A 21684-nucleotide genomic window follows, 5' to 3' on the forward strand; every position below is an offset into this window, starting at 1 on the left:
GGTACTTCCACGCCGGTGTAAACGCATCCCCGGGGCGGAGTTAACTCCCGCGTTTGCCCGCAGTAGGGTAATAACCCACGCAGAAACGTCCGCCGTGCTTGCTGCAATCCCTCTGGAGCGATGGTAATGCTCATGCAGGGACTGTCCTGCCCACGGTCAGTTTAAAAATACAGGCAGGCCACCATTAACACATTTGGGAGTTGAGCGACGCCCGCGGGGGCCGTGTGAGCCGAGAGCGGAACTGCCCACGAGCGCAGGAGGCTGGGGCCGGGGCCCAGACTGAAGGGGAGAGGAGACTTGAAGGCCAGGGGTGTGGCTGCGAGGGGGGTGGGAATTGCAAAGCGTGGGCACAGAGGGTTGCCAGGGAGTTGACAAATCGAGTAATCGCGGGCACAGGGCCCGTGTCAGGGATTCAGCGCAACGAGCCCGAAATAATTTCTGGGCTCGCGGCCCAGGCCGTTTCGTGCACAGGCAGCGGCGGGAGGAGGATCCCGCTGCGCCGGGGGGGGCTGGAGGGTTATTTAAGGCTGGTGGGTCCCCCCCACCCCCCTTGGGGCGGGCGCTGGGGTGAGTTGCATGGAAAGGACTCGCCACGCAAGAGCCGCGGCTGCAGGGGGCGCAGGGCCGGGGCCGGGGCCGGGGCACGAGCCGGACGCTCTGCCGGGCACGCGAGGGGCTGGCGCGTGTCCTCAGCCCCGGGGCGGCGCGTGCGCCATCGCTCCGGCCTGGGCTGCGGCCCTGGCTCTGCCCCGGAGCCTTCTGCGGGGCGGGGCAGCCCCGCCCGGGCCACAGGGGGCAAGAATTGGGGGCAAGAAGGGGCAACCCCAGAGGAACAGGGGGGCAAGAAAGGGGGAGAGGTAGGCCCAGTGGAACATAGGCCTACGGGGGGCAAGAAGGGGCAACCCTGGGGCAGCCCCAGAGGAACGGGGGGGGGGGGCAGCCCCAGAGGAACGGGGGGGGGGGCAGGAAGGGGTGAGGGGCAGGGCCAATGGAACGAGGGGGAGGGGCAGCTCCAGAGGAACGGGGGGGGCAGGAAGGGGTGAGGGGCAGGCCCAATGGAAGGGGGGGAGGGCAGCTCCAGAGGAACGGGGGGGGGGCAGGAAGGGGTGAGGGGCAGGCCTAGTGGAACGAGGGGGAGGGGCAGCTCCAGAGGAACGGGGGGGGGCAGGAAGAGGGGGCAGCCCCAGAGGAACAGGGGAGGCAGGAAGGGGTGAGGGGCAGGCTCAGTGGAATGGGGGGGGCAGGCTCAGAGGAACAGGGAGGGGCAGGAACAGGGAGGGGCAGGCTCAGAGGAACAGGGAGTGAGGGGCAGAGTAGGAGCCACCTACACAAAGAAGGAGGTCAGGGGAGTAAGCAGTCCACACGGTGAGCAAAAGCCATATTGCAGAAAGGAGAGTTCAGTTCCTCGCAGGCTGAGCTGGGCTGGGCCAGAGCTCCCAGAGGGAGAGAAGGATAGGAATTAAGAGAACGAGAGAAATGGGATTCTCAGAAATCTTATCAGCTCCCCAAAAGAGGGAAAAGAGCAAGAGCTCAGGTATGTGGGTACATGATTTATACAATGCTAGACTCTCATATACCATGGGGTAGGGGGTAGTACAAATCCTGGATGAAACAGACACACTGTGTTAAAACATTTGTATAGAAAAGTTAACCATGTTTTATTTGTTCCCTTATGTAGCACGAGAATTTTAGTTTAAACAACACTGTTTAACATCATACCTCTGCCTCCTTAGGTACATGTGTATCTGAGATACCGAGATCAAAAATTAACACCTACCTGCAAAAGGGAAGAGTTCAGGTTGAACAAGAACAGATGTAGTTGAAGAGAAAACTGTTTTACGAAGTAGCTTTAATATTCAAAGAATTGCAATTTTTGTTGTTGTTGGCATGAGGAGCTGGGAATTGGTGGTGCAGTGACCACAGAGACACAGTTTCAGTTGGAAGTTCTCAAAAGTTGCTGAGCACCATTGTAACAGTTTGGTTTGGATGTTAGTTCTCTTGTAGTTCCCCAAAGGTTTCTGGCATGAGGACACTGTCCAACTACTACATGAATTTTCTCCAGGGGTAGACTTTGGTGCAGGGCAGACATTGCCCCTTGCTCTCTCTTCCTCTGTCTGGACAGCCTTGCCTAGTCCCAAAAAGACACCATCCATCTCTCTCTCCTCCTCCAGGAGATGGCATTAGTTTTATAGATCCCTCTCTTCTGGCTTTCTCTTGTGCCTGCTGGGTGGCCAGCTGCTGTTGAGAGTCCATGGCACTTTACTGAAGAAAAACATCATAAAAAGGAAAAACACATCAGTCAATGTGAATCTGACCTACCTATGGCCTCCTTGCACAGGACCCTCACTACTAGCTCCACTCCCCATTTTCTCCAATCCCCCTCTCCCCCCTGACTTCTTGTCCCTTCTCGACTCCTCTTCCAAAACATACTAGACTGGCTCCACCTTTTCAGCTCTTCCCCTTACTCCCTGATGGGCACAGCACCTCCCCACTCCCAACAAGATCCACTATTCCTTCGAAACGGGTCTCTGCTTCCTGATTCTATTTCTCCCACTCCTGAACTGTACCAGACACACCTGCTGCCCTTCTGAATCTTATCCTTGAAATTCTTTGAGCCTGGGCTCTATCCACTAGATCATCCTAAGAAGAAAAGGAGTACTTGTGGCACCTTAGAGACTAACAAATTTATAAATAAATTTTGTTATTCTCTGAGGTGCCACAAGTACTCCTTTTCTTTTTGTGGATACAGACTAACACGGCTGCTACTCTGAAATAGATCATCCTAGGTCACTAATGATCTCTGCCTGGCGACAGGTACTTTCTGGGGAGATGAGCATTTCACAGAGCTCCCATGAGCAGTAACTTTTAAGGAACACCCACTAGATGTCAGCCCTTGAGCCTCAGGAAACTGATTTGAAAGGGATGACACCTTTGATTGGTGTAGCTGTCTCTGGCTTGAGGCCTGGTGAACAGGTGCATTAGAACAATTTGTATAGCGGAAGCGCTGAAAACAGAAACCATGTATTTGTTTGTTGTTACTACTTCAAGTCCAGAGGTGCTATCACACCCCAGTGCCCCTAGTTTGAGCACCCCTGATAGTGAAGCAGACTCGTTAGAAACCTGTCTGTGACAGTAGGATCATTGTTCATTAACCTGTGGAAGTGGAATTCATTGGCAGCCTGACTAACACTGGGAGTCAATGGTCATTTACCTGTAGGAGCTGATTGCACTGTCAGCATATGTTCATTTTCCTTTTACCTGTGGGAGACGATTACAAGATCAGTAATATTGCAAGTCAACATACGACCTACCTGTGGGAGCTGAGCTCCCTGTCCACCTGTTTGTAACAGTTGAAGTCATTGTCCACTTAGCTGCATGAGGTGTGAGTTGTTTTGAGCAGGGGGGTATAATTAATTGACTTAGGGGAAGAACTGCTTTTTACAGCAAATGATTTATTGGGAGGAGGAGGAGGAGGATTAAGCGATGTACCTGGACAGAACCCATTCCCTGCTTGTTAGAACTGGGCTTGCTAGAACCCTACCCAGCAGAGCCGTGCTTGACCATCCCTGCCATTTTGAGCTAGGTGCATAGTCCATCACCAATTGTTCCATGGCCATAGAGACAAAGTCAGGTGCCCTCATGTGCCTGCCCAGCTGCTGTTGTGGGACAGCAGCTTGCCAAAGAACTATCTTGGTTTTGGTGTAAAGTCACTGGCTGGTGACTTGAGGGAGGGGACTCATCAGCAAACGACCAGTTTTGGCAGGATTCCTTGCCCACTTATACGTAACAATGGGGATCATTGCCTGGTGGCCCTCAGGAGTGGAGATCACTGGCAGCTTGTCTGTTAAAATAGGAGAGCAGAATGCAGATCCACTTGCTCTGGGAGCTGAGCTCCCTGGTAGTCTATCTGTAACAATGGGGGGGGGGGGAAATGTCAATTTAGCTGCGTGAGATGACAGTTGGTTTGGGGAGGGAGCAGCATTAATTCATTTAAGTGAAGAATTGATTTGTAGGGCAAACTATTTATTTTGGGGGGGGAGGATTAAATGATTTATCGAGGCAGAACTTGTTCCCCTGCCTATCAGGGCCCCCTGCCTGTTGGAAATGGGCTTGCTGGAACCACTCCTGCCAACTTGAGTGTGGCTTCCTCCATAGTCAGTTGTTGATCGTTCCATGGCTCGTAGAGACAAAGACAGGCTCTGTCCAGTGCCTGCCAGGCTGGCCCAGTTCCTGTTGTGGGCTTACAGCATTTTACTGAACAGAAATCTTGATCAATGTAAACATCACTGGCTGCTGGCTTGAGGCAGGAGGCTTGCCAGCATCTGGCTGACTTCAGCATTTATCCATAACTGCGGGGATCATTGTCCATTTGCCATGGTAGCTGAGTTCCCTGGCAGCCTGTCTAAAAAAGTGAGTATCTTGTCCATTGATTGCACCGTCAAGGTGATTCAGTCGTTGTGCATTTACCTGTGGGACAGGATTACATTGTCAGTAACATTTCAAATCAATGTCCACTTATCTGTGGGAGCTGAGCTTGCTGCCATCCTGTCTTTAAAAGCTGGAATCATTGTCCACTTACCTGATGGAGCTGATTGGACTCTCAGCATCATGGCAACTCAACCTGTAGTTGTCTGTAGGAGCTGAGCTCACGGAAAGCTTGTGCATGATAGTTGAAGTCATTGTCTGCTTACCCGTGTAAGTTGAGCTCACTCACAGCCTGTCTGTAACAATGGGAGAAAATGCAAACCTATCTGTGTAAGGTCTGAATTGGTTTTGGGGAGGGAAGAACTGGTAGTTAGGAAAAAGGATTTATTTGTTGTAATGAGGATTAAACGTTTTATTGAAGAAGACCCAAATGCTCTTAAGCAAAGTCAACAGTCATGGGAGGAGAGGGAACCCCTCTCATGGATCAGTAACTGGTTAAAAGTTAGGAAACAAAGGGTGGGAATAAAGGGTCAGTTTTCACAGTGGAGAGAGGTAAAGAGTAGGATCTGTACTGGGACCAGTGCTGTTCAACAAATTCATAAATGAGCTGGAAAAGGGGTTAAGCAGCGAGGTGGCAAAGTTTGCAGATGATATAAAATTACTCAAAATAGTTAAGTCCAAAGCTGACTGCCAAGTGTCATAAAGGGATCTCACAAAACTGGGTGACTGGGCAACAGAATGGCAGATTAAATTCAATGTTGACAAATGCAAACTAATGCACATTGGAAAATAGAATGCCAACTATACATGCAAAAAGATGGGGTCTAAATTAGCTGTTACCACTGAAGAGTGGGATCTTGGAGTCATTGTGGACAGTTCTCTGAAAACATCCACTCAGTGTGCAGCATCAGTTAAAAAAGCGAACAATGTTTGAAACTATTAGGAAAGGGATTGATAATAAGATAGGAAATATATAAATCCATGATACGCTCACATCTTGATGATTGCGTGCAGTTCCACATTTCAAAAAAGGTATATTAGAATTGGAAAAAGTACACAGAAAGGCAACAAAAATGACTAGGGGTATGGAACAGCTTCCATATCAGTAGAGATTAAAAAGACTGGGACTGTTCATTTTAGAAGAGAGATGACTGAGGGGGAGCGGGGGATATGATAGCAGTGTATAAAACCAAAACTAAAGTTAATAGGCAGCAGGTTTAAAACAGGTACTTTTTCACACATTGCATAGTCAAACTGTGGAACTCATTGCCAGTGGATGTTGTGAAGGCCAAAAGTATAAATGGGTTAAAAAAAAGAATTAGATAAATTCATGGAGAATTCACCATAAATGGCTATTAGCCAGGATGCTTGAGGATGCAACACCATGTTCTGGGACACCCAGAACATGTGACTGCCAGATGCTGGGACTTGATGACAGGGGATGGATCCCTCAACATTGCTGTGTTCATTGCCTCTGAAGCATCTGGCACTGGCCACTGTCGGAATACAGGCTACTGGGCTTGATGGACCTTTGGTTTGACCCAGTATTGCCATTTGTGACATGCCCCAGGGTACAATGTGGACTGTTGAACAGCTGTGTCCCTCAATTCTCCAATCTGGGGTGCCTTTTACACTGCTTTGCTGCGAGAACCACCACTCCTGACCAGTTCATACACAGTCTCTGGCAGGCAAAGTCATTCCCAGCTGAATTCCTTGAATGCTCTGGCCAGCCACTCATAAATTACATTGAGGGCGACATAACCACCACACTTCCAGTCCCAGACCTTCCCCATAAAATGTGCGTCTAGTACTACCCAGATCTCTACTGGACAATGCAAGCTCATATAAAGTTTGTCATTTCATCAGTGGAAAATGATATGCAGAAACCTTGTTATCCCAAGTGGAGTTTCCCCAAACACTTCAATCCAAACACACTAGTTTAGATAAAACAGTAAAACAAGTTTATTAACAACAGAAAGATAGATTTTAAGAGATTACAAGTAATGAAGAAAAAAGTCAGAATTGGTCACAAAGAAAATAAAAAGATAAAATGCAAACGAATACCAAATTTAGCAAGCTATTAAATTAAATTTAGCACTTGCTCTTTGCAGTCTTTACTGGCTGGAAGCCTCCAGGCCAGGAACCCTCCCCCAGTTCAATGTTTCTTCAGGCGTTATTGCTGCCATGAGCAGAGAGACGTGGAGGAGAGAGGTGTTCTCTCTTCTTATACCTTTCTCCCCCTTTGAGGATTATCTCCAGCTGGGGTTCAGGTGACTGCCAGTCTGTTTACATGGGAAACCCCACTTGTTCTATTGTAAATCAGTAAAGTTTTTGCTTATACCCTTCTTCCTGCTGAAGACTGGCTGCTTAAGTAGGTGATGGTCTACTTGTCTTTGTTGACACTTGGCTAAAGTGTTGGTTGTCTTCTGTTTCTGAGGAACTGGTTTGTGCCTGCTTTTCTAAACTTGGAGCATGTTACAGCAATGTCATACAGTAGAATCTTATAACTCTGCATACAATGTTGATCCACATATTTTACCTGGACAATAATGTTTAGTAGGTTGAGTTTTCAAATGATACCTCACAAGGCGTACCTTGAACAAAATTTATCACTGTCTTATAAAAAGGATGAATATAGGGGTACAGTCTGTCACACCATTCTTATGTTCCTAACCCATTCCCCTGCCTGCCAGGGCCCTTTGCCTGTCAGAATTGGTCTTGCCACCCCCCTGCCTGTTGGAACTGGGCTTGCCAACACCCTGCAGAATGGTGCTTTACTGCCCTTGCCAGCTCAAGTGCAGCTCCATAGGCAATTGCTGATCGTCCAGTGGCTCACAGAGACAAAGGTAGGCTCCATCCTGCAATCGGCTGGGCTGGCCCAGCCCCTGTCTTGGGCCCATGATATCTTACTGAAGAGAAATCTTGGTTGGTGTAAACATGACTGGCCAGTGGCTTGAGGCAAGGAGCTTGCCAGCAACTGGCTTGTTTTAGCTTGGTTCCTTGGCCACTTGTCTGTAACAGTGGGGATCATCGTCCACTTGCCCGAGAGAGCTGGGCTCCCTGGCAGCTTGTCTGTAAGAGGGTGAGTCATTGTCCACTTACTGGTGGGAGCTGATTGCACTGTCAGCACGATTTCAGTCATTATCCATTTATCTGTGGGAGAAAATTACGTTCTCAGTTACATTTCAAGTTAATGTCCACTTACCTGTTGGTGCTGAGCTCTTGCCAGCCAAATGCCTACCAGAGTAGCACTCAGCTACTCCTGCCAATTTGATTGTGGCTCTTTGCTCGTCGTCCTGTGGCTCAGTGGCTCATCAGCGCAGGGAGCCATTGGTACTCTTGTCTTAAAAATCAATGCCCAGAAAGAGAGAACACAGCCCATGCAGGCGCCGTCTTAGAACTGCTTCTGAGCAGTGCCGAGGAACTGACTGGAAATGGGAGAATAAGAGGCAAGCTGTGAAACAGTGCCCATGGCTGCCTGGAATTCAGCTGTACTGAGGAGTATTTCCATTCACTTCAATGGGCCTTGGATCTGGTCCCTGGGAATGACATGAAAAACAAGAGACAAGGAACACTTGGTGTGTGTGAAGAAGCCCAGCACTGCCCTGCAGGGAGTTTGCGTAGGGGAATGCCTCAGCAATGGCCATCCAGGGGTGGGAGAAATGGGCCTGGGAAGAGTTGGCAGCCCCATTGTCTGGAGCATTTAAATCCAAAGTAGAACTAAGTCTTGGATAATACGCTTCAGAGAAACATCCTGCACTGGCTTATTGTGCAGAGACTGGCTGTGTTAATGAGACCCATTGGAGGGCTTCTCCATCTTATTTCCAATTGCAGACATAAACTCTCTGGGGATTCAAATGAGCAAGTCTGGGTCTTGGAAGGGTGACTATTTTTCAGTCTATCCCAGCTTGTGCCGTCACTGCAAGTCCTGATTTGGGCCCTCCATCTTCCTGATCTTCCCTTGGAGACCCCAGGACTTTCCCCAGTAAACGGCACATTGTCATAGTTAGTGGAGTCCTCTCATTCCTTGCCTCCTCATTCCTTCACTCTCAACAGCACAGTCCCAGTCAGCCTCCAACTCCTTCATAGCAATGGGGCTCTGTGGGACAGAATGTTTCCATCCCAATGGTCTTGGCACAATCAGCCACTATTGTAATGTCATTGGCTCATCACAGGCTGACTTCATATCAGGGAGCTGAGGTTATCTGTGGTCATACCAACAGCTTTAGTGAGACCTAATAACCCTTGAATCCCCATAGCATATAAGGCACAGAGTATAAAAGGGTTTTTCCATATAGAAAAGCATCCTCTCAAGACATCCCTTTCCTCTATAGCCCTCCTTGCCTGCCCTGATTATCCAAGGAACTTGCCAGGTCCTAGTGTTAAGGTCCAGTCCCTGCAGTCTCTATACAGATTAAATTGCTATTGAAACTGCCTCAGGTTTTGTTTGTATGTACTAGCTCTTGCTTTTGCTTATTCTCTCAGTTACGACTCCAGGGACCCATTCTTACTCCTTCTCCATGCAAACCTTGAACAGTTTTCACTGTCTATAAATTCTTTGGTTGCATTTTTGCTCCCAAGAGCTTTCTAACTAAGCTCTTTAGTATTATGATTCCTGCTTTTTCATATGCCCGAGGGACTTGTTATCTCTCCCATGTTAAGGTTGAAGCTAAGTTCTCATTGGAGCCTAATTTTCACATACTTTTCCAAAAGAAATGCAATGAGCCTGAAATTGCACCTGCCACATGTCATCCCTGGGGAGAAATTTTCTCTAATGTCTGGTGGTGTCATTTCTAAGGTGCTTTTAGAGAGTTGGGGCCAGATTTTGATTTCATTTATACTGGATTTGCAGTGGGGGAAGTCCATTAATTTCAACGGAGCTACTCCAGGTTTACTCCATTGTGAGATCATACTGTAGTTAGGCCCCTAGCTGGCTCAAATTTTCTCTGTTCCCTTTTTTGAGTTTTACTAAGGTTATTTATCTCCTCAGAGCCCAGGGCATAATATTATGAAAAAGTGAACTTGCTTTATCATTTGGCTGTTGAGGAACAGAAGGTCCTTTCATAGGTTATTCTGGTAGTTGTAGAAGGTATTGACCATTTTCTGGCAGTAAAAATGCCAGTTTAAGCCTAAAATGTGAATTATATATGTAATATATATTATCTTATGTTCAAATTTACATTTAACATGGAACAGATTATCAAAGAAATAGATGACTTAAGCACACCTAGAATTAACCATGTCTTATTGTGGGAAGTTAATATTTTTGGGGGTGCTGTCATCCTTCAAAGCTGACTTCTTTTATGGAGCTATACATCATTGTTGACTGACTGACTCCCTCTTTTTATCAGCCTTGCTCACCATCCTTTAATTAGTCTATAAATACTAAGTATGGGTTTAAAACTGTTTGCATCGAATCCATCCAGTTAGAAATTGTAGCCTGATGGACTGAACACAAGGTTGGGAGTCAAAAAGTCTCAAATTCCAATCCAGGCTCTGCCACAGACGTGATCTGGGGAAAAATCCCTTCTGTGATTTTGAACATGTCCCTCTAGGTTACGTAGAAAGGGCCTTAGATGCATTGGGCCAGGTTCACAAATGGATGTAGGTGTCACTGGCATTCACAAAACCACTGCTCAGCTGTCACCTAACTCTGGAGGCACCTAAATTCCTTAAGCACCTAATTTGTTTGCTGCAAAAGTCCCTGAGGCATCTAAGTTTCTGCTGCTGGGCATGTGCACTGCTGCCTCAGGCAGGTGCTCAGACACCAATCTGTTGCCTAAGCCTCAGCAGGATTCTCAAAATAGGCATTGCCCTACTTATCTTGCCTGCAAGGCTTGATCCAGTAGGTGTGCTAAGAGCTTGCCTGACTATACAAAATGTGAAGGAAGCAGGAGGACCTTTAGCCCAATGTGGATACTCACCCAAAATGTGGGAGACCCCAGTTTGTTTCTCCCAGCTGCCTGATGAGGAGAAGTATTTGAATATCGGTCTCTTAACCTCCTAGGTGGGTGCCCTAAGCAGTGGACTACGGAGTCATTCTCACATGCTCTCTGGCCCACTGCATATTTAATTATTTACACAAAGTGGAACAGCTTTGACAGGAGGGGAGAAACCCACATCAGAAGAGCCCATAGCCCAGTGGTTGGGGCACTCATCTGTACAGTGGGAGACCCCCCCTGTTCAAATCCTATCCCCTCATCAGGCACAGGGAGGAATTGAACAGGGGTCTCCCACATCCTCAGTGAGTAACCTAACCAGTGGCTTAAAGGTTAAAGGGGAGGCCATCCTTGCTCCCCAGCTCTTGGTAGAGTTGGGTTTACTACTGCCTTTCTTGCAAGAAATGGCTTATGTACCTGACTCCAGGAGAGCATTGCTGGCTGTGAATCCCGAGCAGAGCTGAGCACCTCCCGTCCGCTCCAGGCACTTAACTGTCTTTGAGAGACGTGGCTTAGGACACACCCATCTCCTTGGTATTGGCTATGGGCTAGCTCAGGTGGCTCTCCACTCTGACTTTTTGTGGATCCCATTCTAAGGTGTCTAACTCACCTCATGTATTGTATAGGGAGCCTGGGCACCTAGATCTGGGTTTGTGAGTTCCACTGCGTGCCTAAAAGTTAGGCACTGCAATGCTGAGCTTTGCTTTCCCCTTGTGAATCTGGCCCTAAGTCAGTTTTGAAAATGGGGGTCAGGCTTCTCAAGTCCCATAGACTATTCCGAAAATCTTACCTTTAATCTTTCTGCCTCAGTTTCCCTACCAGTTACATGGAAATAGTAATTTGGGGATTACAAGGTCCTTTGAATATTTAAGACACTATATAAATACAAATTGTTGTTATCCTGTTTCCAACAATGCTTCAGAGGAGAGCACAGGAAAAGTTGTCAGTGGGTTTATGAGGAAAGTTTCTTCCTATCTCCATCAGTTGTAGGAGGGCTTATTGCCTGAGAATTAAACTGTTTTAAATTATTTTGGGGGGTGTTGCTGCTTTTAATCCCTGTCATTGTAACTCTGCATATTCACCCAATCTTTTTTGGACTTGGCCGCCAGGATATTTTGTGGTAGTGAGTTCCAAAGGCTATTTGTGCACTGTGTGAAAATGTTTTTTTCCTTTTATCAGTCTTTCAGCAGTCTAGATACAAGTACCAGTGTGTACAGAGACCACATTGACAATGGAAAGCCATCTAGGTAAAATACATAGTTGCAACTAGACTCCATGTTGGATCTGTACTGCGGCTCTCTGGAATTTGGCTTCATTAAAGTCTTCAAGGATCTGACATCAGTTCACATGTTTGCAGTGTAGTTGTAGCTGGGATAGTCCCAGGACATTAGACAGACAAGGTAGGTGAGGTAATATTTTATTGGACCAATTTTTAAGAGTGAAAGCCACACTTTTGAGCTTACGCAGCGCTCTTCTTTAGGTCTGGGAAAGGTACTCAGAGTGTCAAAGCTAAATACAAGGTGGAACAGATTGTTGAACATAAGAGTTATGCATGTTTTAAGAGACCATTCAAGTTGAAGAGGGCAGTTAACACCTCTGCAGGTGAAAGGAGAGTTAGACCATATCTACACTACAGAGTTAAGTCGACTTAAGTTATGTCAGTGATCGTAAGTCACTTTAATGACATTGATGGAGCACGTCCACACAATGCTCCTTGTGTCAGCAGAGCACATCCACAGTTGTTGCTCTTGCACAGTGCAATTTCCCATCCTCTGCCGCTGGGAGTTCTGGGAACGGATCGCAGTGCATCTGTCCCATCATTCCATGGGCTTCCTACTTTGTTTCATGCCATTTTTCAGCAGCCCTTGTAAACTGTGTGCCTGCCATCTCTGCCTCACAGCATGGATCCTGAGCTGCTGACCATTCTGAACACAATGCGGCTGCTCTTGCATTATTTCATGAGCTGTAAAATAGTTACTTGGTGATGTCTGCCATGGAAACAAGTAATTCAAGATTTCTGCTGGCATTCATGGGACAGCTTGCCATGGTGGACCATTGGTACTGGGCTCAGGAAACAAGCACTGTGTGGTGGGATTGCACTGCGATGCAGGTATGGGATGACGAGCAGTGGCTGCAGAACTTTTGGATGTGCAAAGCCACCTTCCTGGAAATGTGTGCGGAGCTCACCCCAGCACTGCGACACAAGGACACCAGAATGAAAGCTGCCCTTGCAGCGGAAAAGTGAGTGGTGATCGCTGTGTGGAAGTTGACAACTTCATACTGCTACCAGTCAGTTGCAAATCAGTTTGGAGTTGGAAAGTCCACCATGGGGGCTGCGGTGATGCAAAAGTGTAGGGCCGTTAATGGCCTCATGCTACGAAGGACTGTGACTCTCAGTAATGTCCAGGAGATAATTGATAGCTTTGCAGCAATGGGATTCCCTTGCTGTGGCGGGTGATAAATGGAATGCACATCCCTATTTTGGCCTCCAAAAATCTTATGACGGAATACATCAAATGAAAGGGCTACTTCTCCATGGTCTTGCAGGCACTGGTGGATCACTGGGGCAGTTTCACTGATATCAAAGCAAAGTCATCAGGGAAGGTGCATGATGCATGCATCTTTCGGAACACTGGACTGTATAAAAAGCTGCACACTGGAACTTTCTTTCCACACCAGAAGATTCCACTGGGGGATGTGCAGATGCCCATAGTGATCCTTGGAGACCTTGCATACTCCTTGCTCCCCTGGCTCATGAAGCCTTACATGGGGAACCTAGCCGTTGAATGTGCCTTTGGCTGATTATAAGATCGCTGATGTGGTCTTTTTGGCTGGTTAGACCTCCGTGAGGAAAATATTCCTATTGTCATTGTGGCCAGCTGTACTCTCCATAATATTTGCAAATCAGGGGTGGACCACTGAGGCTGATCGGCTGGCTGCTGATTTTGAGTGGCCAGATACAAAGGCAATTAGAGGGGTGCAGCTGAAGGCTACTCAAATCAGGGAGGCTTTGAAGGAGCATTTTGACAATGATTCACAGTAATGTTACTGTATGTGATGCATTCAGCCAGGCAATGTTTACTTGCCACCATGAATTACCCCATAGTGCTTGCTTCCTGAGCATTAATTGCAAGGAGCAAATATTCCTACCTATAGCCATTGTGTTTTAATGTTAGTACTAAGCAATGTGTATATGTCACAGATAAAGACTCATTTTATTTCAAGAGACTCAAGTTTAATAATGGGATAAAACACGAACTTTTGGTCAAACAGGGGACATGAAAATGAGGAACAGTCTCGCAGTTAGGGCTCTCACTGCTGGGTGTAACTCCAGCTTTAGTAGGAAAACCGGTCTCCAGGTGTGGAGTGCACGGGGTACTCTGAGGGACGGGGAACACGTGAGGAATGTGGTGGGGGAGTTTGGGGTGGGCATAGACTAGAGTTCTGTAGTGGCTGGAGGGGGAGCCAAGCACAGATATGCTCAGATTGCAGACTAATGAGGGACTTGAACATCTCTATCTGGCCCTCTGGGAGCTTTATCATCCATTCCTGGCCCTGCGTCCTTTCCAGGCTATCCAGCCTGAGTCTTTCCTTAATTGTCTCCCTCCAATCTCTTGTTTTGCTATGTGCTGCATCTGTTGACTGAAGCACTTTGCAAAACATATCCTCCTTATTCCTCGTGGTTCTCTGCCTTATCTGATGGAGATGTTCCACCGGTGTGGGGGAGTGGGTTCTCAAGGGCACATCTGCAGAAACCAAAGAAACAATGAACAGAGACAGTACTGTGAGTGCACTCACAGCCGTGAATCACAAAAACTACACACACCTCTTTCTCACTGTCCCTTGGCTACCACACAGGTCAGCACGAGTCCCAGTTATGGTTAGTTCCTGGGGAGGGAGGGATGGGCAAGAAGGGACAAAGGAAGGTTTGCGAAGGGAATTACTATAAGTGACTGGGGAGCCTAGTCTGAATTTTGGTACCCTTTTCCACAGGGTAATTGAACCCCACGTCTGACTCCAAAGGGTAACCCAGGATGCATCTTTTGCATGTGTGTGGCTTCAGACTGGCTCTGTATACCACTCACTAATGTGTCGCTCTGGTGTCTGCAGAAATAATTGCTGGGTGGTGAGGCAAAGTTTCCTACAGCAGGGGGAGAAACAAGGCAGGTCTCCCAAAGAACCTTCGGCAGAGGACTACAGACTATCTGCAGGAAAATTTTCTAGAGATCACTATGAAGGATTCCAGGGATGTACCCGTGTATATTAACAAACTTGTCCACCGTGGCCCCACCACGTAGATGGAGTTAATTTCTGCCCCTTGCCCCTCCTGTACCATATAACAACATACATAAGAGCCCCATCTTCTCTCAAAGTGCAGTATGAAAGCAAAATGAGCACTTACTGGAGCGCCTCTCTTCTGCATTCTGAGCGTCAGGCCTGTAGTGCGGGGACTGACGAGACCTCTCTGGAGTGGAAAAGCGGTCCTGACTCACTGCGCCACCGGACGACCCTGCCGTGTGCTCCACTTCATACTCCAGCTCCACCTCCTCATCGGCGTTGAGGCTGCTGGTTGCTGCCTCCAGTCCCCCCGAGGTATCCTGGGGGCTCTTGGTGGTGGGGTTGCTGCCGAGGATGGCGTGCAGTTCCTTTTAGAGGCAGCATGTCTTTGGCGACGCACCACAATGATTGGCCTCCCTTGCCTTCTGGTTTGCCTGCCTCAGCTCCTTGACTTTTAGCATGATACTGCTGTGTCCCCCTTCTCCTGCATGCCACTAGCAATTAGCCTGTATGTACTGGAATTCCTATGGATGGTGCAAAACCACGACTGCACAACCTCCTCCCCGTATACTCAGCAGATCCAATAGCTCCGGCATATTCCACGTGGGAGTGCATCTGCTGTGTAAAACCGGCATGATCAGCTGGGATGATGCTGTGTGAACTGTGCATGTAGAGCAAACGGACACGGGAGGGGTGCATACCTGTGTGCCATCAGGGCAGCTGAGTTCACACCGCTGACCAGAGTGGTGGGCATTGTGGGACACCTCCTGGGGGCCAATTAGGGTGACATAAGCTAGTGAGGTGTCTACACTGAAGCTGCATTACTATAACTATGTTGCAAAAAGCTCTGTGCTGCTCAGTGAAGTGGTTTTATTATGTCAGCATAGCAGGGGAATTACATTGGCAGGAGGAGCATTTTAATGTGTACACCTTCACTGTTTTATCGTTTAAAAACTGATTTTTGTAGACACAAATGTGTAGTGTAGACAAGGCCTTCTCCGCCTTGAGCAGAAACCCACTCACTGGCTGATTGATTTCCTGTTTACAGTCTCTTCAAAGGCCCAAAGTGGAGTTATGAACTTGAAGCCACAGAAGAACCCCTGTGTGGCATGTGAAGGAGTGCTCACCCGCCAGAGCCTCTTTTGGAGTTGGGAGTGATCTCTGGTAAGCTTATTAGCATGCCTTGTTTTTAATTCTTTGTTGCTGTAATGCTTCAAATGTGTGTTTGCTTAGAAAGAGCTGCGTGGGAACAATGGTTGGTGATTACTCTGTTACTAGTCTCTGAAGAGAAAGCAAAGTGCAGATACTGGCCATTTAGGCAGTCTGCCTTGCTGGGGATATGGAACTGTTCAGTCTGAAAATACTCTGGTCAGAAGGGAGAGAGATGCATCTCCACCCAGGAGACGCAATGGCTGGGGAGCTGGAAGCTAGGCGCCCATACTAGACCATAGGGGGGGATACAGGTGCAGTTGCCCTGAACTGAGAGAGAGACAGTTCTAAGAAGGGTGTGAGCGTTCCGTGCCAAGAGAAGCGGCAGTAAATTCTGCTCTTCATAGAAGAAAATGACATCAGAACAGATTTGACTAGAGTGGTGTGAATTAAAGCATGAATACAAGCAGACATAAGGCAACTGTGGTAAATCCAGCATTGGAGTCCTAATGGTAATGCATATCAAATGATCATTTATGCATGTAGGGAAAATTTCCAAAACCGTCATATCCTGGGATGTAGCTGGTAAATATTTGTAACGTAACCCCATGGAGCTGGCAAAGAAAGAGAGGGGGCTGGGAGCATGTTGAGACAAACATTTAGTTTGTGGCAAACTGGAAGTGTGAATCTACTCCGCCCTAGCCTGCTGTACACTAACTAGCCATGTGGATCTCTTCTGGTACAAAAAACACACAGATCTCTCAAGTAACTACACCAACGCATTCCAAAGAGATGTAAAAGAACATGTGGACCCTTCAAAGATAAGGAGGGGTTGACAGGATAACAGTTAAGGATGTTTTGTTCAAACTAGCAGGTTCAAGGCTTAGGGTGATAACTAACAACATTTGGAGTGTAATATGTAACTTGTTTACATCGATGTGTAAAAGGAGCAGTCATAGGAGGGGCAGCTTTGTGCTGGTCTAGGGGACAGTGTCATGTTATGCTGATTGAAACGGCACCACTGTCGCAGGTGTACTTGTGTTAGTCTACCTGTGGGTCCTATGGGGCCTTTGCCACTGAACCAAGCCTGTGGTCTTTCTTTACGAACATCACTGGGGTCCGCTGAATCAGTATGCTGCACGCTCTGTTCGCTAGCCGCGTTAACAACTTAGCAGTCTTAACAACACTTTGCAGCACTAACATCACCCATCGGCAGAAATATAGGTGCACAGGGGACTTTACTAGCAGAAACTTAGGCACCAATAGGTTAGGCAGCTGCTGAGTAGGGTTCATGAGGATCTACATTTTGGATTTATGTGCCTAAATCCCTTTATGAAGCTAGCCCAGTATTCATAACCTTTAAAATAACTGAAATAAGAATCCCTTGAACAAATAAGAAGTGGTATGAGTATGTTTATAGTATGGGCACCTTTACAAGAATTTATGGTAGATACTTTACACTGTGCACTTCATTTTGAAACAGGGATATCATGAAACTTGTATAAATTGATCACAGTGATGAGTATTGTATTTATTTTTACGTTTTTATTAGAGAAGTTGAAAGTTTCATCTCAGAACTGACCATAACAATCTCTCTTCATTTAATTTGTTTATAGGAATATGTAGAATTGGTTTGTACAAGCATATACAACAACTTAATTGGTGCTTAGTATAATGAAATCAGTAATCTGATTTGTTCTAAACTACCAGTTTTCCATGCAGTCTCCTTTGTATTGGCAGCATGGGCAAACTCCAAGCAGAATGCTTACATGCATTGTTCTGCAGTATAACTACAGTAGGCTTTAAGAACATGCAAATTAACACTGTAGCAAATTGTTTTCATATCTAACAGACATAAAAAGGTTATTCCTGATATGAAATTCTGAAAATCTGCATAAATATTTTTGTGTAAAATTAAATTAGTTATGTACTTTTCTTTTAACTAGAACTTGAAGTATCAAGAATGCCCACATAATTCATATACATATATATATATATAGGTCCTGTTATGCTAAAAGTCTTCAGAATTAATCAAATAATATTTGGTGACATACGTTTAATCTGTATTTATTGACTAATAGAATGACTGTGGTCATACGGTTGGCATTAAAGTCATAACTGGTGATTGTATCACATGCAGACATATTTCTAGTAATTCAGTTTACTAATTTTGTCACGTGGCAACATTTAGGTGATTTTCTACAATATTGTGATTTGAAGTGTATAAATACTTTTTACATTTTCACAGTTACAAACTTTTTGCCAATAGTCATTTAACAATCTTTAAGATACAATGAACTATAATATCTGGGATCTGCAGCAACAAGATCAAAATGCAATTTCTATACAAGCAATGGATGATGTAAACTTTTCTTAAAGTGCCTAACACATAATTCCTTTAACCTTAGAGCACTGATTAGTTTTGGCACAGAACAATGTATTTCTACTATGTTTACCATTTCAAGAACTTTTACAGGATGTCTGTTTCTTTCAGGAATGATAAAGTTGATATGGCACTTGTTGAAGACATTTTAATGTGGAAATATCTTGCAAAATCACTGTTATCCCAGTGTATTAATTCTGCTGATGAGTTTACAGATATTTGTACTTTCCAATATATGCATTCTCTGCAGCTCAAAAATGTGTGCGCAATAGGAAGAAAATCACCAAAAGAGACATCTGTCAGATGAAGCGGATGATTTTTTAAATTATTATTTAGTAGCAGATCCATGTAAAAGGCTTGATGGCAGGAGTTGCTGAGTGCCTCCTACCTCACAGCATCTTGCAGGATTGGGGCTAAACCAATTACATACCAAGCATGAGAATAAAAATGGTAAATAGCATGTTGTTTTGATTATGATTGTGTTCCCATCTGAGCTTATGTTAAAATAAAAGAAACATGGTGCTGTATTTTAAGGCCCTGAGCCTACAATCCTGACACAGGAAAAAACACCCCTTGAGATGAATGGAAGGTTTCCTGAGCAGGGAGTACAGGACTGGGCTTTAAGATGTTATGTGCCTCTTTTTAATAGTGTTTTGCTCAATAAGGGAATTTCAGTACTCAAAAGGAATATGCAAAACCTTAAGACGTGGTGGTCTGTGTCTACAGTTGGTTGAAACAGAATGGAAAAGAGCAAAAAAGCCCACTTTCCCTCCTCAGCAATGATGGTTGGAATTTTACGGATACTGGCTTTCCTGGCTTCAGTTTGCATGCTGTAGTTTTAGACTACTGTTGCTGGCCTGCGGTCCATCTCTGCTTCCAGCTTCACCATCTGCTGCATCTCCTTTGCCTGTAACCCAAAACAATCATGTTGTTTCATCATAGAGTATCATACTAAAAGCTTGTGTTCAAAATCAAATACATTTTCAGCACAATAGTATCTGAGTGGAATATATGTAATGAACGCTGGAGGGACGTGACCATTCTCCCCCTCTCAGAAAAAATCTGCATATTTTCAAACATGGCTGTTGTTTTTCTGCTGGTACTTATAAGTTACAAAATACAAGGCAACATTCCTAGGATTTATGGGCCACTTTTCAAAGACACACATGATAAAATGTATCTGAAAGCCTCACATTGTATGGAGGAAAATCATGCTGTTTCTGACTGAACTGCCTCTGGAAATGGAACAATGGCTTGGAGACACACTATATCAGCCCTGGCTGAGTTTGGACTGGTGTTGCTTGGGAAACTAAGGGTTACGACCTGTCATCTGGACCCATTTTCTGCTGGCCAATGAAAGACAATGACTGGTGTGAATGATTATTGGACTTACTAATGGCAGAGATTGTTGACCTCTTCCTTAAGGTGGCCAAGATGGCTTCATCTAGCTTAGTGATTTTAGCTGTTTATTTTGGCTGTACCCCTTGCTCCTGGCATCCAGGCTTTTGTTGCCTCAAGATTAGGCTACTGCAATGTGCTCTACATGGGGCTTCACCTTGAATCCACCTGGAAACTGATGCTGGCACAGATTGTAGTAGCCCACTCATTAAGCAATATATTTCAATACACATTCTTGGTTTGTAAATAGAGTTAAAGGTGTTATTCATACCCTCTAATGCCCTAAATTGCTTGGGACCTACTGACTTGAGAGGCTACCCCCTGTCCTCATGTGGTACTGCCAAAAGTTGAGTTTCGAGATGCTTGGGTTAGAAACCCCTCAGTTCACAGTGTGGGGGGGAGGCACCTACACCTGTGCATTTTCCACGAGGGGCCTTCAATTTCAGAAGTCACTTACCATCCTGCTCCAAAATCACCTGCATATGCTGTCCAGTCTATCTTTACAGCCAGCCTTCTGAGGATAGGGGATGTCTTAAGATTGAAAATACCATTGTGTCTCCCACCTGCCAATCTTTTCCCCAGTGTGAGTGGCCACTCTGCTTTTGCTATACAGGGAGGAGTGGTCGCTGGATTTGCCTTACTATGTGAATTGTGTATTCTGATAAGTTGTAAAGGTGCCTACCACATGGGATAGGCATTTTTTATCTAAATCAATAAAGAAGCTCCTACTCAGGGAGTTACATACTCTGTGCATGCAAACAGGTATTTCCAGATGTAAAACTGGGCAAATGAAGGTCCAAAAAAGTCATTTAGATGCACACTTATTTTGCAAAGTAAATGTGGGTTTGTATAGGAGCTATAGATGTACCCCTTTCTGAAGAGTTAGCTCTGTGCATTTTACCATCACATTTGTATACTCAGCTAAATATGATAATACCAAAGGCAACTGTATTATAAATGCATTTAAATCCTACTTTACCTTCCTATGACTTTAAAGTTTGAAATAAATGAAGAAATAATTTTTAAATGAAAATATGGAAACATAACATTAATAAATCCATGTGTACAGCCTTTTCTGAAATACTAGAACTGACTTGCTGTGTTCACTCAGTGTGTGAATTCTGCAAGTGAGAATGAAATTCCACCTAAAATGCAAACTCTTTGACACAGCTTGTATTTATTTCTCAGTAACTGAAGTTATTGTGGTCTCCAATACCCTAATACCTGAGTGCCTCACAATCTTCATCCTCCCAACATCCCAGTGAGGAGGGAAGTAATGGTATCCCCATTTTACAGACGGCGAACTGATGCACTGAGAGACTAAGGGCTTTTCTACATGAACATACAGTTCACAGAAAGCTGTGGTGTGAATCTACCCACACTAGCCTGCCATGGACTAAGTGTCTATGTGGACCCTGCTGATGCACTTTAGTTCATTTCAAATAGGACTAGATCAAAGCACATTAATGAATTGTTAATAGGTTTCAGCAGGGTAGTTTCACACCCCAGCTTGCCACAAACCAAATGATCATGTAGACAGGCCAGAGGTGACTTGTCCTTGCCCATGGTCACACAGGAAGTCTCAGGCACAGCAGAGACTTGAACCCAAGGCTCTCAAGTCTTAAGCCAGTGGTTTTACCACTGGACCATCCTGTATCTCATGAGCAAAGCCCTGTAACTGTTTTGCAGATTAGTTTAGCCAGAAGGGCGTAACTGTAAAGTGAATTTAGTTCAGAATAATCCTACACCATATGGCCAAGCGGCCTGTTTTTATCAACTGATGGTCAGCCACTGCATTCTGAAGTGAACACATGAACAGGATAATTATAGATGAGCTTTGTGGAGGAAGTAAGTACTTGGAGTCAATACGAATCCACCTAGTTAATGGGACCTATGCGTTCAATCCTGCAAGACGCTGTGTGCCCTCATCTTCAATGGGATTTGAGGGCACTCAGTACCTCACAGGACTGAGTGCATCAAGGATAGAGTGCTGGCTGCCAGCCAAATTAATTCTTTGTGTAAATATCTATCTCTAACTCAGTATAGTTACAGTAGATGTGGATAGACTGGGTTTGAGGATGGGATCCCAGTAAATTATCGACTGAAGATTTA

At 45.7% G+C, this 21684-nt stretch overlaps 1 protein-coding gene and 1 long non-coding RNA gene across 14 annotated transcripts in view; one reads left to right on the top strand and one right to left on the bottom strand.

Moving 5' to 3' along the window:
- The first annotated feature begins 87 nt into the window (after positions 1-87).
- The window catches only part of LOC125633378 (uncharacterized), a 30797-nt gene continuing 9200 nt past the window's right edge, over positions 88-21684 (top strand). Inside the window, exons 1-3 of one of the 3 annotated variants that reach the window (XR_012667881.1) lie at positions 88-155; positions 14743-14957; positions 15691-15806. This is a non-coding gene — a long non-coding RNA (uncharacterized LOC125633378). Of the gene's footprint in view, positions 156-1304; positions 1535-14737; positions 14958-15690; positions 15807-21684 lie in introns of those variants that run through there. The other 2 variants (XR_012667880.1, XR_007355584.2) reach the window with 2 other exon arrangements.
- The window catches only part of PLCB4 (phospholipase C beta 4), a 330863-nt gene continuing 326495 nt past the window's right edge, over positions 17317-21684 (bottom strand). For all 11 annotated transcript variants that reach the window (XM_048842554.2, XM_048842557.2, XM_048842551.2 and 8 more), the window contains one exon: positions 17317-19081. In XM_048842554.2, the coding sequence (XP_048698511.1) occupies positions 18993-19081 (89 nt within the window). In that variant the 3' untranslated portion in view covers positions 17317-18992. The remainder of the gene's footprint in view (positions 19082-21684) is intronic.

This window comes from Caretta caretta, chromosome 3 (genome assembly GCF_965140235.1).
Source record: "Caretta caretta isolate rCarCar2 chromosome 3, rCarCar1.hap1, whole genome shotgun sequence".
NCBI lineage: Eukaryota > Metazoa > Chordata > Testudines > Cheloniidae > Caretta > Caretta caretta.